The sequence below is a fragment of the Lacerta agilis genome, chromosome 10 (genome assembly GCF_009819535.1).
Source record: "Lacerta agilis isolate rLacAgi1 chromosome 10, rLacAgi1.pri, whole genome shotgun sequence".
NCBI lineage: Eukaryota > Metazoa > Chordata > Lepidosauria > Squamata > Lacertidae > Lacerta > Lacerta agilis.
Window position 1 is genome coordinate 15,093,187 of NC_046321.1, and position 17,503 is coordinate 15,110,689.

General features: G+C 44.3%; 1 protein-coding gene across 1 annotated transcript; it reads right to left on the reverse strand.

Annotated features, from left to right (window-relative positions):
- Positions 1-2,992: 2,992 nt before the first annotated feature.
- Positions 2,993-13,220, reverse strand: USP18 (ubiquitin specific peptidase 18). Its single transcript, XM_033163028.1, has 11 exons — positions 13,045-13,220; positions 11,335-11,505; positions 10,343-10,439; positions 9,290-9,435; positions 8,903-8,982; positions 7,885-8,031; positions 6,602-6,697; positions 5,931-6,098; positions 4,549-4,680; positions 3,628-3,677; positions 2,993-3,288 (listed from the first exon to the last, which is right to left on the reverse strand). Exons 2-11 carry the CDS (start codon positions 11,495-11,497, stop codon positions 3,234-3,236), a joined length of 1,134 nt encoding a protein of 377 aa, XP_033018919.1. The 5' UTR covers positions 11,498-11,505; positions 13,045-13,220; the 3' UTR covers positions 2,993-3,233.
- Between the last annotated feature and the right edge of the window lie 4,283 nt (positions 13,221-17,503).

Sequence of the window (17,503 nt, forward strand, 5' to 3'; positions counted from 1 at the left end):
ACAATTTTGAAAAAAAAACCATTAACATTGAAACCTCTAGCACGAAGTCATAACCTCATTAAAGAAAAGAAAGTATGCAGCCTCTGCTGCCTTATTTCCCCCATTCTCTAATTTCTTCTATTGTATCACAAACAAAAGGGAAATCTGAAACCCTTTCTATCACATCACTAACTTGTCAGACCAAGAAAGCTCCATCAGTTATCCTGTGACTTGCATCTGATGAGGCCATTGCATCTGCTCTGGAAAAGGTGATGGATCTACACTCCCCTGTGTTCCCCCTCCAATACACTGTTGGTCATCCTCTCCACCCAGGGACTCCTATAAGCTGTGGTGCTATGAAGAGGCTGTCACTTAAAGATGTAGGTACTTTTGTCTGTACATCTCCAAAGTCCATTTAGTCAGAAAGAGGACAAATAATGCTATTTCTTTATCTAGCAATATATGCATTGGTACAACTGCTTGAAATAATAAGACAAGGAAATTAAACTAGCTGCCCTATGCATTGTTTCACAACTGCCCTCGAAACTACCCCAAGTAAAGGCAATTATAGTACCATTGAGAGAATTCCAGGATGTGCCCCACAGTGTTTAGAAGCCTCTAGGAAGTAGTAGTCCAGGGACACGAGTGGCGCTGTGGTCTAAACCACAGAACCTAGGGCTTGCCTATCAAAGGTCGGCGATTTGAATCCCCGCAATGGGGTGAGCCCCCTTTGCTCAATCCCTGCTCCTGCCAACCTAGCAGTTCAAAAGCATGTCAAAGTGCAAGTAGATAAATAGGTACCGCTCCGGTGGGAAGGTAAACGGCGTTTCCGTGCGCTGCTCTGGTACGCCAGAAGCGGCTTAGTCATGCTGGCCACGTGAGCCAGAAGCTGTACACTGGCTCCCTCGGCCAATAAAGCGAGAGGAGCGCCGCAACCCGAGTCGTCCGCGACTGGACCTAATGGTCAGGGGTCCTGTTATGTACTGAGTTGAATAGGATCCAAACTGCAGCAGGCTGATTGGTCCTAGAACAATAGGATTGAGATTGCAGCAGTCTGACTGGTCCCAGAACAATAGGATTGAGATTGCAGCAGTCTGATTGGTCCCAGAACAATAGGATTGAGATTGCAGCAGTCTGATTGGTCCGCAGGAGCCACCCAATCCAGCTCCAGGTGGAAGTGAATCTGCACTCTGATTGGCATACAGGAGTATCCCTGAATTAGCCAATCACGTGGGGCCCATTGTGTAAATAGTGTATATAAAGCAAACGTTTTGGGGAAACTACATTCCTCACTACTATGAGCTGAATAAAGAGCATGAAATTCACACTCGACTCCGAGTATCTTTCAGGTCCCTTTACCTTTAGGAAGGAATGGAGCTGGTAGTGGGCTAGCAACCCATATGTAGAGATTGTCTCATTTGATTTTCTCTGCATGTGCATAAACTGGGAATGCAGGATCAACTGTCAGCCTCCCTGCTGAGTGGGCATTCAGTGGCAAACTTGGGGAGGTTACTATGTACTGTGTGAAATGGTCTTATGAGGCAATGGCTGGCAACTCATCAATATTACATCTGCAATAGCCCTGAGGGTCGACTCTCTTTGGTTTTGTTTCAGATTTGCTGAGCACCCAAACTATCAGCCACCAGATGATGAATGACAACTCGTCCTGTCCTGTCCCCCATCTCCAATTTCTCTCCCATTCTAAGGAACCACCATAGTTCCACAGCACTCGCAGTATCAAAAATACATTTCAGCACAAATGAAAACTATTCTAGCCCAGCTGTGTGAATGATTCTTTGATTTTGTCTGCAGAAGTGGAGGAGAAATAAGAGGATTTTTGTTGCTGACATTGTTTTCATAAGCACCTATTTAGCACTGCACACATGTTGGTTTAATAAGTATTTCCAGTGAGTATAAATAGGATAACACGGAGCATAAATATAAAATACAGTAGTTTAGCCGATAGCCTGGAAAAATTAGTCTTACTCTGGAGTTGTTATTGCAGCCCATTGCTATTTTAATTTTATTTAGGCTGCCTTACAAGGCAAAGCAAAATACAGAAAAATTCAATAAATAAAAGCAAATATTCTTGTGGCATAGCAAGAAATGCACATTTCCCCAAGTTGTCAATTTAATTTAAAGGAAAATGAGGTAATCTGCCAACAGCAGGGCTGCTTTACAATAAACTGCTTTATTTTCATGCAAGCAGCTTATATAAAATATGTACTAAATAACCATGTCAGTTGACTTCTAGAATAAGGCATGAGATGCTAACATCGAGACTCTATGCAACTCCTATCTATACTAGGAAAATAATATTATCCAGACAGATGTTTCTGTGAGAGCTACATTGTGTGGTCTCATGCTATTTTGCTTGTTTTGAAGTCACTGAAATCAAATGTGCTTAAGAGTACCTGAACGCTGTGTAGGACAAATGCTTAAGTTGTTTTTTAAATGAGTTCCACCATCTACTAGTGACACCCATACCCAGAAACATCTAACACGCAGGTGGCAGAAATAAAATTGCACCACCTACCCTAAGTAAATGCTTCCATGTTAGTGTCTGAGCAAAGGAGATTGAATAATGCAGCTGGCTTTGATATGCACAGCAGATGGCAACCTCTGTGCTTCTTGGGTCCAGACGCCCATTGCATGTGATATACGAGGATCTGCCATCCTCTTTACCCTCCTGCAAGTTCTGCTTTATAATCGAGATGAGCGCCGCAACCCCAGTGTCATCCGCGACTGGACCTAATGGTCAGGGGTCCCTTTACCTTTTTAAGAAGCATCAGGGCTGAGGTACAACGGAGAGGTTGGGATGGGGAGATGAAGGGTAATTCTATGCTGCATATAAGCTGGCTCAACTGTGCAGAAAATCCTGGGAACTAGTTTTATGAAAAGTGTGTTGAGGTGTGTGTGGTGGTGTGAGAGCATAGGCTCTCTTAGAACAATTCTCAATATCCTCGTAAAAATACAAGTCTCAAGATACTTAAAAGACTGTCCTTGTCTCCTGTACTGTACTAGCCAGCTGCAGAGGGTCTGAAAGTGAGGCTCTGTAACTTCCAAAGACAGATTGCAGGTAAAAATGTGTGTTCCTGAGCCTTCTTTCCAAAAGGTCTCCCTTCCTGGTGCCTTGAGTTCACGTATCGCTTGTACTCTCCTGCACAAATCTGATGGAAAGTCAGTCATCTGGTATTTGGAGAATCTGGACACATAAATTGCAACCTCCCTCTGGTTGCCCTGAGTCAATCAGATCAGAGCTTCCTGCAATTCCTTTTCAGGTAAACCAGGAGATAGGCTGTTTCACCCCTACAGGAAGGAGAAAATAAGCAAGTCAAAACCCAACAGCACAGTGGTCAACCTGTAGTTAGTCCTCAAATCTCTATCCAACGGATTGCATAGGATTAAGAAGATGCCCTATACCTAGTTGGACCATTGATCCAATTTCCTCCCAACAATAAATGCCTTGGGTGGGAAAAGCTCATCTTGAAACCAGCTCTTTCCAAAACAAAATGCAATGATTTTTTTTATTTTGTTCTCCACACAGCCAGCCATACTCATTTCACTGCCTCCTCCAGCGTGTGCAACCCACCCCCACCCCCAGTTCTTCCAGTAGGATTAAGAGAAAAAACAGTCAGCCCGCCTTACCAGCGGAGATATGCTTTTCCATAGGTACATTTGACATCATCCCAGGATACCTGCAGAATACACAGTACAAGGAGCAAGCGCATGAGACAGATTCAAAACCCCAGTCACATCCATTGCGAAAGCACATAAAATGTAGACCTAATATTAAAACTTTTTTCTTACAACAGATGAAGAGAATGATTAAAAGATGACACAGCTGATAGATGACTGTGTTTTTTTATTGAAAAAATATTGGGTTAACCTTTGAAGCAGATGTGTAATTCACTTTTAAAGTAAAGATCTTTTCACAGACCACTATGCAGAGGTTTAAAACCTTTTACACACATCTTGTTCTGAATATTAACCCCAAAGATGTTGGGTGGTCATCTGTCATGGATGCTTTAGCTGAGATTCCTGTATTGCAGGGGGTTGGACTAGATGACCCTCGGGATCCCTTCCAACTCCACAAATCTATGATTCTATGTAATTTTTGCTGCTACCGGACTTGGTTATCTTTTAATTAGGGCTGCTTCAGGCTCAAGCCAAAATTTAACCCATGATTTTATATATAAAATCTATAAAATTGCCCAAGACTCCAGTCCCATAACTCAATGGGACCTTCTTCTGAGTAGACATGCACCGTTATTCACAACTGGCCCTAGCTGGATCAGGAACCACTAGCATAAATCAGAGGTGCATCCACACAGTCTATCTGTATTGCTACATGGCTTTGAATGGGAAGTGCATTCTGACATCCATTCAAATGCTCATTCCTTGTTTGTGCACAATTAGGTCTGGATTTGGACCATCGTCCAGCATGGCTTGCAACCTTTTTCAATGCGCTGACACACATTGTGGTTGGATCTTAGACCCTGATTTTGCCGGGAGCGACGGAAGGGAAGGGAAGCAGGCACAACGCCACATATAGGCTGCCTTCCTCACCTGACAGACGCTCGAGTCGTTGAAGCAATACCACCTGCTTTCCGCGAGACTCCAAATGTATGCAGAGTAATGACCAAAGTGAGCTGATCCCGAGTGTGCAACAACCGCAAACAGATCATACAACCCATCATCCTGGAAAGAGTCATAGAGAGATATTTTCAATGGAAGACAGGAGACACACAAAACGTGGAATTACTATCACTGGACAGGACCACATCATATGCCTCAACGAGGCCTTTCCAGCATTGCACCTCCAGTATCTTTCTGAATCAAACAGTGCCTTCCTTAGATAGAGATCCAGTGTAGTGCCGTGGTTACCGAGTGTTGGACTAGGACCTGGAGACCAGGGTTCAAGACCCTACTAAGACATGAAGCTCATTGGGTGACCTTGGACTGGTCACTGTCTCTTAGCCTACCCCACATCATGGATTGTTTTGAGGATAAAATGGGGAGGGGGGAAACCCATGAATGCCACATTGAGCTCCTCAGAGGAAATGTAAATCAAATAAATGTATGTTTCGGGGTCCAATATACCCAAAACAGCATTTTCGGCAGGCTTAACCTCCATTTCAAATCTAGAGAAATGCTTTCCATTTTCCATTGTTTAAGTTGCATAGCACTTCTAATTCCCTATTCCCAATGTTTTTTTAAATATAAAAAAAAATGGTGCTGGTACTCACCATGAAGTTGTTACAGTAAGCGCCACACTTTTAACATTTGGGGGGAAGGTGCCAGTACTGCAGAGCCTTGAGTACCCCCAGAAAAAGCACTACCTATTCCACCCTCTCTTTTTTAGACCATGGTGCTTCTCTGACTCCCCACTGACCAAAGTGCTTCATCCTTATGTCTTCCTTGAACATACCTCTTAAGGAGGGGAATTTCTGATGTGGGGTGGGGATAGGAGACAACAAGGTCTTCCTCAAATACTGTTGCAGAACAAACAGTATAGCAACCTTGAAGTTGAAATGATATCCCTTTCTTGGACCTGTTAATTCCCGCTTCATAATACTCAGGGCATCTAGAACAGCGTCCACAGAAACAAGGGTGGACAAAATGCAAACTTCCTCTCTTGGGACTAACATTGCTCTGCAGTTCTTGAATAAGTTATCCCAGAATGTGGTGGAAGCACTTGGTTGACCATGGGGGAAACAGATGCAGTCTCAGGAGAACTGGACATTCAGTCCAGGCAAGGCACCCTCCTGGGGTCCTCCAGACATTGCTGAACTATAAGCCCCCTCATCCCAGGCCATTGACCATGCTTCCTGATGGGAATTGCAGTTCATCAACGTTGGAAGAGCCAGAAGTTCTCCACATCTGCTTTGGGGCCATTTCATTATGCCCTCTAAGTCCAAAGTGAATGATGATGCAGGCAAGTGTCCCACCTCCTGTGTATCCTGGTCGTACTGTTCTGGCGTCAGGATCTCACTGAAATTTAGGCTCTGTGGGAAGGCTAAGGAATGGCTGATCTTCCGGATCTGGCTGCCTTCTTTGCAGCAGAAACGCTTTAGGTGCAGCATCAACGTCTGTGGCAGACGTGTAACTCTCATGCCCTGCAAAATCGATGCATACCAATATTGAAAGACAAAGACTGGAAAACAAAGGTCAGCATAAAATAGTTGCAAAGCTAGAAGGGAGGGACTACTGATCCAGGGAGATTACGCCCTTTTCACCCTTCTGAAAATTTGGATCCAAATTGCAACTAGTCACCTCAACCACGTCATACAGGGTGGGAACCGCCTTTTGAATTTTCCAACATTAAGGAATTGGGGTGTAAATACCTTAGAAACACATGAAGCTGCCTTACCAGGCTATTGCTCCATCTAGCTGAGTCTCATCTACCCTGACGGGCAGCAGCTCTCCAGAATTTCAGCCCTACCTAGAGATGCCAGAGATTGAATCTGGGACCTTCTGTATTCAAAGAAAATGCCCTGCCAATAATGGCCAAAAGGCAGACTCCATGATTCTTCTATGAACAAATTATCCTCATCCAACATGGAAACAACATGAAGCTCCAAGGACTGAATTGCCAATTAACGTTCAAAGGCAACATTACCCGTAGATGTGGCGTTTTCAAGCCACACTGTTCGCAGTGGCATGCATTTTCATCCACCAGCTGCTCCAGTGCAAAGAAACAACGCAATGAATCTCCCTAGAAGGATTGAATAAGGCAAAGAGCAGAGATTAGTCCCACATGCCCAGAGGAATTCCTGCTGGCTGGAACTGATGAGAGTGAGAATCCAGAAGAATCTGGAGGGCTACAAGTTGCCTTTATCTGACAGCCCCCTTGCTCCTGATATGATAACAAGGTGTCTGTACCAAATCCCTACCTTCAGTCACCATTGCACATTGTGTGTATTTATTGAAAATACACAGGTCTTCAACCCAGTAGGAGCCATAGGTTTTAAAAAAGTTGTTACACTTGCATCCAAGGAGTCTGGAGCAGCATCCATGTGGTTTTCTGCTAATCCTTCCATTTAGGCTTTGGCCTAGATTTCAGATATGCTACTACCCTGGATTATTGTGTCTCACAGTCTACCTTCAGACAAGGTAAGTACCCACCACCACCCATATGCCAGGCCATATTTGCCAAGTTCTCCCACATCTGTCTGCCCTGAGATCTTCAGGTGAAGAGTGGTATGTAAATTTAATATTATATCATCATCATTGCCTCTTACTTTGCCCTATTGGCCACTGCTTTGGCCCACCTGTCCACATGCACACCTGACACAGGTGAGCATCACCTTGAAGCCATGACCACAGTAATGGCCGTGTGGTGCCTGAGAGAGAGACTGTATAGGCAATGGCCTCCATTTCCTGCAGAGTCCCCGTCACATACTGAAATAGAGAGACACTGGCAGAACCAGAAGTTGTTCTCCCCCCACCCCCGAAGGTTGGACATGTTGAAGAACTAGAAGCACTTTTCTAGGAGTTTGGGGATCAGCCCCTCCACTCTCTGTCTGTCGCTCTCTCCATAAGTCAGAACTCCACCCCTCTACAGAAAAGCTCTGCTCCCCAGGCCCACCAAGCAAGGTGGTGCAGTTGGTTGTGGAGCCCTAGAAAATGATCTGAAACCATTTAACGAGTCTTGAGTACAGCAAGAGTCTTCCCCTTCCTTCCCAACCAATCTTTCTGGAGTTTTGTTTGCTTGTTTAGCGTCCTCTGCCCCACTTTCCATTTCTGGGGCCCTTCCCCAGCAGAAACACTGTGTTGATATTAAGCTTTCAATATGAGCACACCCTCTACAGGACAGGAGGGAGCACTGCACTGGAAACCCAGTTTTGAACTATTTGCATAAATAGGATTAATCACAGTACAACGGAGACCTTGTTCACATACCAATGTCCTGACTGGTTGAGAATCAGAATCAAACACTGGGAGTGGAAACATCAGCAAGTTGCTCTCCTTCTTCATTTCAGCTGAGCACTTTTGACACACTAGGTTCTGCTGCAGCTGGATTGTGTGCAGGAAAGCCAGGCTTTCAACCTTAAAGAGACGGGAGGAGAAAACCAGAAGCAAATAAATGATGCGCTCTGTGTTGTCAACAAGCGCTGCTCTATGCGTGATTCCATTGACAGGCCTCAAACTGGTTCCCATTAGAGTGAAAACAAGCAGAAAGCCATCACCAAGCCCAACTATCTGCCTCACTACAGAATCCTCTTTTCAGCAGATCTAACCCAGACATTCATATAATCTTCTTTTAAAGCCATCCAAATGGTGGCTATCCTGCTTTCTTGTCTATGTTTACTATTGTTTTATTACTAGGCTGTGGGTCCCCCCCCCCCAAAAAAATGGTTGGATTAATTTATTATTATTATTATTAAATACACCATTTTTGAATGAAAAAAGCCGTTAGTTAATAAACAGAATACGAGATCACAGTGTACTTTAAATGGAGAGCAGGACAGGGGAAGGTGAATCAGATTAAAGGATCCTGGAGAGAGTTGTGTACTCGGTATATTTAAGTTTTTGCTATCAAAGTCTTGGTTATGTGCTTCTGGATTTTGTATTTTATGTGTGGTGGAAACTCTGCAAATTAAAAGGGCACAACCCAGAGCCATATTACAAGTTAGAATGATAGTGTGATTTCAATTGCATGTTTTCTTAAACAGTAGTCTTGGTGGGGAGAGATCCAGGGGAGCTGATCCCATTTCTGCTACCTTAACTGATTTATTTGCAGAGTTATACAGAACTCTCTGGCAGGGCTCCGAACATAAGCCTGCACCGTAAGTTCTGCTTTTTCAACAAGGAACAAAAGTATTCTTGGCTATACTTCGAGGGCCTCTGCAGGTAACTCATTGTGTCTGCATACAACGTGGAAGGAACATGTTTTCCTTTGCAAAATCCGGACTCTTACCAGATTCACATTTTTGATTTGGTCCTTAATTAGGTTCCAGAGGATCAAGAAGAGTTGAGCAGCATCATACAGAATAAGCACTAGACAAAAAGGAAGAGGCACAAGCAAATTTTAGCACAACTGCTTGCTTATGCGGCTTGTTTGTGCCTTTCCCAAATTCATATATTTTCACCCCTTTCCAATGCTCTCTCTATATTTTTAGCAGCCAACCTTCCATTCTTGCCCCATCAATCAACAAACACAGCCTGACTTAACGTTTCTGAAGTCGTTTATCAAAACACCTCTGCATGCGTGCTATAGGGGGAGGGCAGTTATTAACAATAAGCAAACCCCACCCTGCAAATGACAACACCCTATGGGAACAGAAAGACTCCGCTTGCTCCTTACATTTCACATTGTGCATTGAGAGGCAGCGGGCAAGATCCAAGGGATGCACAGATTTTCTCTTGCTCCGTTGCATCTGCTCCAGAAGCAAGAGCATTTGGTAAGGGACGCTTGCTTTCTGCTCCGCAGCTTCAAACGGCACTTTGATCCTGGCAACAGAAAGAAGGAAAGCTATCACCACACTTTACAGTCAGAAAACACGGGGCCTCATGCTTGAAGGCTGCTATCTAAACCATACTGGTACTTCCTTGAAGAAAAGTCACTACAGGAAAGGGGTTTTTGTTTTTTTTAAGAACTAAGTGTAATCGCACATTTAATGACTTGCAAATGCATTCGTTAAATGGAAGTTTAAGCAGGAACCTAGCAAAGGTTTCGATTAGTAATTGCTGTTGTTAGCCACAGTTGACTTTCCACAATGGAATTTACATCTGCAGGATGTAGCTATGGCAACCTGCATGGATTTAAAAGCAGGTAAGAAAAATTCATGGAGGATAAGTCAGTCAGTAACTACTACCCATGATGACTTGTTCTCCTGCAACTGTTAGAGGTGGTATGCCTCTGAAAGCCAGTTAAAGGTAAAGGTAAAGGTAAAGGGACCCCTGACCATTAGGTCCAGTCGCGGATGACTCAGGGGTTGCGGCGCTCATCTGGCGCTACTGGCAGAGGGAGCCGGCGTACAGCTTCCTGGTCATGTGGCCAGCATGACTAAGCCGCTTCTGGTGAACCAGAGCAGCTCACGGAAACACTGTTTACCTTCTCGCTGGAGCAGTAGGCTACCTTTTAACTACTTGCACTGCATGCTTTTGAACTGCTAGGTAGGCTGGAGCAGGGACTGAGCAACGGGAGCTCACCCCGTTGCAGGGATTCGAACCGCCAACCTTCTGATCGGCAAGCCCTAGGCTCTGTGGTTTAACCCACAGCGCAACTGAAAGCCAGTTACTGCGAATCAAAAGTGCAGAGAGGGCTGTTGCACTTAGGTTCTGCTTGCAGGATTCCCATAGGTATCCAACTGGTCACCATGAAAACAGGAAAGCAGACTATTTGGGTCTCACTCACCTCCGGAGTATCATAGTGAAATGTCTGTTCATGAAGAAGACCTGAAGCAGGGAGTTGAGGCAGCAGCTTAGTCCAATATTGTACAGGCCAACAGCTCCTGGACATAAGAGACAACACCCAGACATGCAGCTTTGGTTAAGGGCTGGAAGAATGACGCACATAGGCATAGAATCTAAGGCTAAATTACATGAAACTTGGGGCGGGGGGGGGGGTTAATTTGATTAAGTTCACCGTTAAAAGGTTCACCATTTTCAAAACAATGCACAAGCCAAAACTAGTGATGCGAGGTGAGAATATTCTCTGTAACGCTGGTGGTCAACAAAAGAGGTTTAAAGACTCTCTCAAGGGAAATCTTAAAAAATGTAGTGTAAACACCGACAACTGGGAAACACTGGCCTGTAAGCGCTCCAGTTGGAGAACAGCCTTTTCCAAAGGAGTCATGGGCTTTGAAGACGCTCAAACTCAGGACGAAAGAGAGAAATGCGCTAAGAGGAAGGCATGCTTGGCAAACCCTCACCATTATCAACTCCCTCCCAGAAACCTATGTCCCCACTGTGGAAGGAGAAGGACGTATGGCTCTAGAACTGGCCTCCACAGTCACTTATGGACTCACTGTTGAGGCCGTGTTCATGGAAGACAATTTTACTTGGCTACGAGTGATCGCCAAAGACAAGCAAGATAAACATACCATTGTGCTCTAGGGTAATTTCTACACACACTCACATCCTGCTCTTCACCTTCCACTCAGACAAGCAAGAAGTATTATCAGAGTTCAAGAACACATTTCAGCCAGGCAAAAACATTTGAGGAGGATATGAAGCAGAGTTGGCGAGGGGTATGGACTGGGGACAGCTGCGTGGCTTGGGAGATGGTGGGGCCTGGGATGTGTTTGCCAAGGGCCAGGCAGAGAGTCCCAGAGGGCCACAATCGGTCCTCAGGCCTAAGGTTCCCCACCCCTACGAAATGAAAATGTAAGAAAAAATAAAAAGTACCATTTCTTAAGTCTGCCATCCCACATATCTCTTGGAGCTTCTGGCTGCACGTCTCCAAAGCTTCCTCTGTAGAGCTCTCCTCATCTGCCTCGGCCGTCATCGTCTGATATTCCTCCAGCTTGAATGTCCTTTTTGGCTTTGGACGTCCAGCTCTCTGGCCCATCAAACGTACTATAATGCAACACAAGTAGACAACATGCAAATCACTTAATCCCCAAAACAAGAACCTCATTTTATCTCATGGCTTGTTGCTGCTGCTGTTTTTCCAAGAGGGGGGAGGGGGGGTTGCTGGTCACCGTACATCATAATTTCTTATTTTTATTGTCTTTAACGTCATATACCTGGAGCAGTTGGCCAGGCAGGTACATGTTATTCTTTTTCACTTTAAACATATACTACCCTTTCCTACAGCAAAATGGTGTTTACTCCCATGCAAATGTGTTTAGCACCAGGGCGGCAGCAGGAAATGCCATTTTATTTCTGAAGTTCACAATGGTGCTATGATGTACGCGAGTTTAAAATGAAAACCTGCACATGCTCAGAGTATTTATTTCTCTTTCCCCCTCATCACAGGGCTGGCTGGCAAATTTGGGGGTTTTGATCTAACTTATCAGGAAGAAGATAAATATTAATGGTGTGGTTCAGAAGTGGTTACAGGTGAAACTCGAAAAATTAGAATATCGTGGAAAAGTCCATTTGTGTAAGCAATTGTTTTCATTAGCTACTGAGGTTTAATATATGAGATAGACTCATGACATGCAAAGCGAGATACGTCAAGCCTTTATTTGTTATAATTGTGATGATTATGGCGCACAGCTGATGAAAACCCCAAAGCTGAAATTGTTAATTTGGGGTTCTCATCAGCTGTACGCCATAATCATCACAATTACAACAAATAAAGGCTTGACATGTCTCGCTTTGCATGTCATGAGTCTATCTCATATGTTAGTTTCACCTTTTAAGTTGAATTACTGAAAGAAATGGACCTTTCCACGATATTCTAATTTTTAGAGTTTCACCTGTGTAAGCACTGCAAACATGAGCATTCAAATCAGGGTCTAAATCTTTGCCAGGTGATGGCTGTGGCTGGAAAGAATTGAAGTCAGAGACATTTGGAGGGCACTAAGTGAACCCTGACTTCAGCAGGACTTCAGCAAGAGACTCTCTCAGCTCAGCCTGTTGATGCACTTTTAAATAGGACCGACCAATTTTTCTCTGCTATTGGAGCACGCCAGATTCTGAGTTACAAAGGCAGAATATGATCCCTTAACCATGTCGCTCAGTTAACCCTGCGCCCTTTAATTTTGGAGTGATCCCCGATGTTGTAGCCACAACACACCCGATGAACCCTGTGGGGCTCATTTCTGAGTAAAACGCGGCATGGGATCATTTCCTATTATTTTGTTTCTCAACAAGTAGCTTTTGACAACCTGCTAATAAGTCTGGGGAGGCGTTCCTGATCGCTGAGGCATCCCGGTAGAATAAAGTTAAGGATTCTTCCTAGAATCACAGAACTGGGTCATCTAGTCCACATCTAGAACTCGAACCCACGACCCTGAGACTAAGAGTCTCGTGCAAACAGCGCTATTTTCCCAAAACAAGTGGATCACCGACCCTCTCCGAAGAGCCGAAATATTTTTTAGAATTTTTTTTTTAAAGCAAGCAAACGGGATATACAACGTTTCGAGTCCGAGAAGAATTGGGACTTACTGCGCCTCGACCGGCAGGCGCCCGGGTGTCCTCGGTGCCCCGCTTCACTTCGCTTTCCACGAGCGTGGAAACGAGCCCGTCCGCGCCGCGCTTGCCAAGCTTCCCTTCTGAGCGCGCCGCGCCTCGGCTAGAGGGCAGAGCGGAGCAGCCGAGATGAGTTTTCATTTCCCCTTTTGAGAGAACAGCTTGGAAAGTGAAACTTAAGCGCGGCTCCGGAGCAGCTCCGCCCCCACCCGCCTCGAGAAGCCTCCTGGAAAGGGACCACCACGCCAGGGCCCGGCTTAGGTTTGATGAGGCCGGGGCCCTAAGCTACTGAAGGTAATGGGGCCCTTTATATGTGCAGCTGTCCTTGTCAACAACAAATAGTCGCTGCTTTTTGTGTTGAATATATGCTATGTGGTAATTTATGGACCTAATAGGAGCAAACCAGTGATATTTTAGGGGGCAGGCAAGCAGGCGGGGCCCATTACTTACATCATAGGAGCCAACACAACACAAAACACTGTTGCTGTATGTAGGTTTTATTTTATTTGTTTTTTATCTTATATTTTGGAAATGTACTTCCAGTGTTTGTTTTTTTCTTTTAGGATTTTTTTTTTGGCCCCCCAAGAGAATGGGGCCCTGAGCTATAGCTTGTTTAGCTTGTATGTAAATCCAGCACTGGACCACACTTTAGTCACGCATGTGTATTTTCAATGCTTAAAGAGGGATTGGGGGGGGGGGGGACTACGAATTTGAGAGAAGGGATAACACTGCAGATTTATTCCTGCTTTTCTCCATTGGGACCAGCAATAAAACTGCTTGCACATTTGCAAAAGCTAGGTAGGGTCCGCTACATTGTTTTTTTAACACCCACATGGAGGGGTGAGCAGCTATTTGTTTTAAGTTTAATGCTATGCCGCTGCAGACTGCCTTTTATATAAATGCCGTCCTGGGATGATTTTTAATCATGGCGATTTCAAATAATGTTGGTGACTGGCACCTGTGTTGTTTGAGCCTGATCAGTGCCAGATTTAAAGGCAATGGGACCCCTGACCATTAGGTCCAGTCGTGTCCGACTCTGGGGTTGTGGCGCTCATCTTGCGTTACTGGCCGAGGGAGCCAGTGTACAGCTTCCGGGTCATGTGGCCAGCATGGCTAAGCCGCTTCTGGCGAACCAGAACAGCGCATGTACCTTCCCACCGGAGCGGTACCTATTTATCTACTTGCACTTTGACATGCTTTCGAACTACTAGGTGGGCAGGAGCAGGGACTGAGCAACGGGAGCTCACCCTGTCGTGGGGATTCGAACTACTGACCTTCTGATCAGCAAGTCCTAGGCTCTGTGGTTTAACCCACCACGCCACGCGCGTCCCTGTGCCCGTTTTACGTATAAGCTAAACAAGCTATAGCTTAGGACCCCATTCTCTTGGGGGCTGCAAAAAAAATTTAAAGAAAAAAAACTGGATGTACATTTCCAGAATATAAGATAAAACAAATAAAATAAAACTTACATACGGCAACAGTGTTTTGTGTTGTGTAGGCTCCTATGATGTAAGTAATGGGCCCTGCCTGCTAGCCTGCTCCCTAAAATACCAAATATAAAGGGCCCCATAACCTTCAATAGCTTAGAGCCTCATCAAACCTAAATCCGGCCCTGATCCTGATCCTATATTGCTTTTACACAGAGGGAAGTGCCCACTGAATTCAATGAGGCTGACATCCATTATACCTTACCTGGCTGTGCCATTGAAGTCAATGGGGCTTACTTCTGATTGTAGGATTGAACTGTCATTCCTAAATATGACCAGTCCAGTGTATGCTTTCTAGTGAATAAGCCCTGACTGAGATCAATGTGACTTCCTCCTGAGGAAGGATTAAAGTATGGTAAATCTCACTGGCATAACTTGGACTCCTCACCCCCCTACCCCCACCCCAAGTTATCATGCCACGCTGCATCCAAAATAGATTTCAGAAGATTCATCGTAAGGCAAGTTATGGCAACTGATTCTTTCACGAAATGTGACTTGACACTGAGAACAATTATATGATCTCTGCCACCTAATCCACTGGCCTTCAATTGTTGGGACTGGATGACACGCCCCCCCCCCCCCCCGCTGGGTTGTGTGAGTGACAGCTGCCTCCATCAGCAGTGATCAGACCTCTCCCCACAGCCTTTAAGTTTCATTTCTCAGCTTCTGCGTATGTCAACAGTGGGAGCTCAGCTACTAATGTTTCCTGGTCTCAGCAGGTTTCTGTCAAACCTCAGGTCTGTTTTTCATTTAATGCGCTAAGGCTGTGGTTTAGTGGGAGACCACATGATTTGCATGCAAAAGATCAAAGGCCGATTTCCCCTGCATCTCCTAATAGGGCTAGGAGAGACCCAGCTGGACAGTGTGGCAAATGCCGAGAGGTTTAAAAATGTCCTCACCAGTTTGGCCACCTGACTGCTTCAGACTACAGTATACGGAACAGAGCATTTCCCCAGCCCTCATGATAGGTAGCTTGACAAAAGTTTCGTTTCATAGAGTCGCAGAGGCGAAGGGGATGCATTCAGGAAATCCAGAAATGGAATACCGTATTTTCCAGCGTATAAGATGACCCTTTTCCAGTTAAAATATAGAGTTTGAGATATACTCAACCGCAGATTCTCCACCCGGCGTATAAGACGACCCCTGACTTTTGAGAAGATTTTCCTGGATTAAAAAGTAGTCTTATACGCCAGAATATACAGTATTCCCCAGAGGTGCTGCCACAGTAGATCTGGGGACAAGAACAGGTGTCTGGGTTTGCCACAGTGAATAGTCCCTGTTAATAAGGCCATTATCAAGGTCTGTACCTTTCTACATTTTATTTCTTGCTGACCTTCATGTTTACAACCCCCCCCCCTGCAACTATGTAGATTTGGTGCCTGCAACTCAGTATGTGCCAGCATGGTGTAGTGGTTAAGAGCGGCAGACTCGTAATCTGGGGAACCGGGTTCGCGTCCCCGCTCCTCCACATGCAGCTGCTGGGTGACCTTGGGCTAGTCACACTTCTCTGAAGTCTCTCAGCCCCACTCACCTCACAGAGTGTTTGTTGTGGGGGAGGAAGGGAAAGGAGAATGTTAGCCGCTTTGAGACTCCTTCGGGTAGTGAAAAGCAGGATATCAAATCCAATTTCATGCACCTGATGAAGTGGACAGTAGTTAGGGGTGAGGGGAAAATTTAATCCATTTCATTCATGTAAAGATGCATCTACCAAACTGCGTTCTCAGAAGCAATATGCAAAACGAAACACAGCCCTCTTTCAAAATTTACACTTCTCTGAATTATGCAATGTGGTTTTCAAGCCAAGGAATGTGTACAAAAATGTATGTGCCAGGGTAAAGCGTAAATAAAAATGCATATATTGGTGAAACTAAAATACAAAAATGCATTTTATATGGGGAAATGAATTGCAAATACATGTATATTCAGCAAAATTTCATATAAAAATATGAATATTAGGATAAATTTGCACTAAAATGCTGATAAATTTTCATGAGTCTTTTTTTTAAAGAACTAATGCAGAAATTTGGAGAACTAAACTTAGCAAGACTGGGGGGGGGTTACAAATTGAGAGAAAATGAAACTGACAAGTTCATCCATCCCTAGCTGTAGTCCATGAAAAGTTGTGCCATAATAAATGTGTCACAAGTGTCAAATGTATCTGTGTATTCTAAGAATTGTTAGCAACAGAAATGAAATAATTTCCTCAAGAACATGGGTAGGCAAACTAAGGCCTGGGGGCCAGATCCGCCCAATCACCTTCTAAATCCGGCCCATGGACGGTCCGGGAATCAGCGTGTTTTTACATGAGTAGAATGTGTGCTTTTATTTAAAATGCATCTCTAGGTTATTTGTGGGGCATTGGAATTTGTTCATCCCCCCCCCCCAAAAAATATAGTCCGCCCCCCCCCACAAGGTCTGAGGGACAGTGGACCGGCCCCCTGCTGAAAAAGTTTGCTGACCACTGCTCAAGAATGATCATTAATCTTCTAATAGTAACCCATACCACTGTATGTCAGTGATGAGGAGAAAAGCAGACCCTCCTGAATTAGAAAATTTGCCAAGGTCTGATAAAACAAACATAATTAGAACAGATTGAAAACAGGGTAATAGATTTGTTTTTTTAAAAAAATATGCCCATTTATTACTGGAAGAAAATAATGTGAAATATAATAAATCCACATATGTTGCTTGGGGAGATATTAAATTAAGTAATCTCTGGGATTAGTTTAAACTGGGATATCTGATTTGATTGATTTTTTTTCTGGGATCTTAATTACTTAGTAAACTCAATGAAATGATTTTATTTAATTACAAATAGCCCATCGAGCTGAGTTCTCTGGGACTGATAGCCTCACTAAGTTAGAAAATTAAACAAGACATTCTTGTGTAACATTATACATATTTAAATATTCTTACGATGTATATTTTATGATTAACAACATTACTTG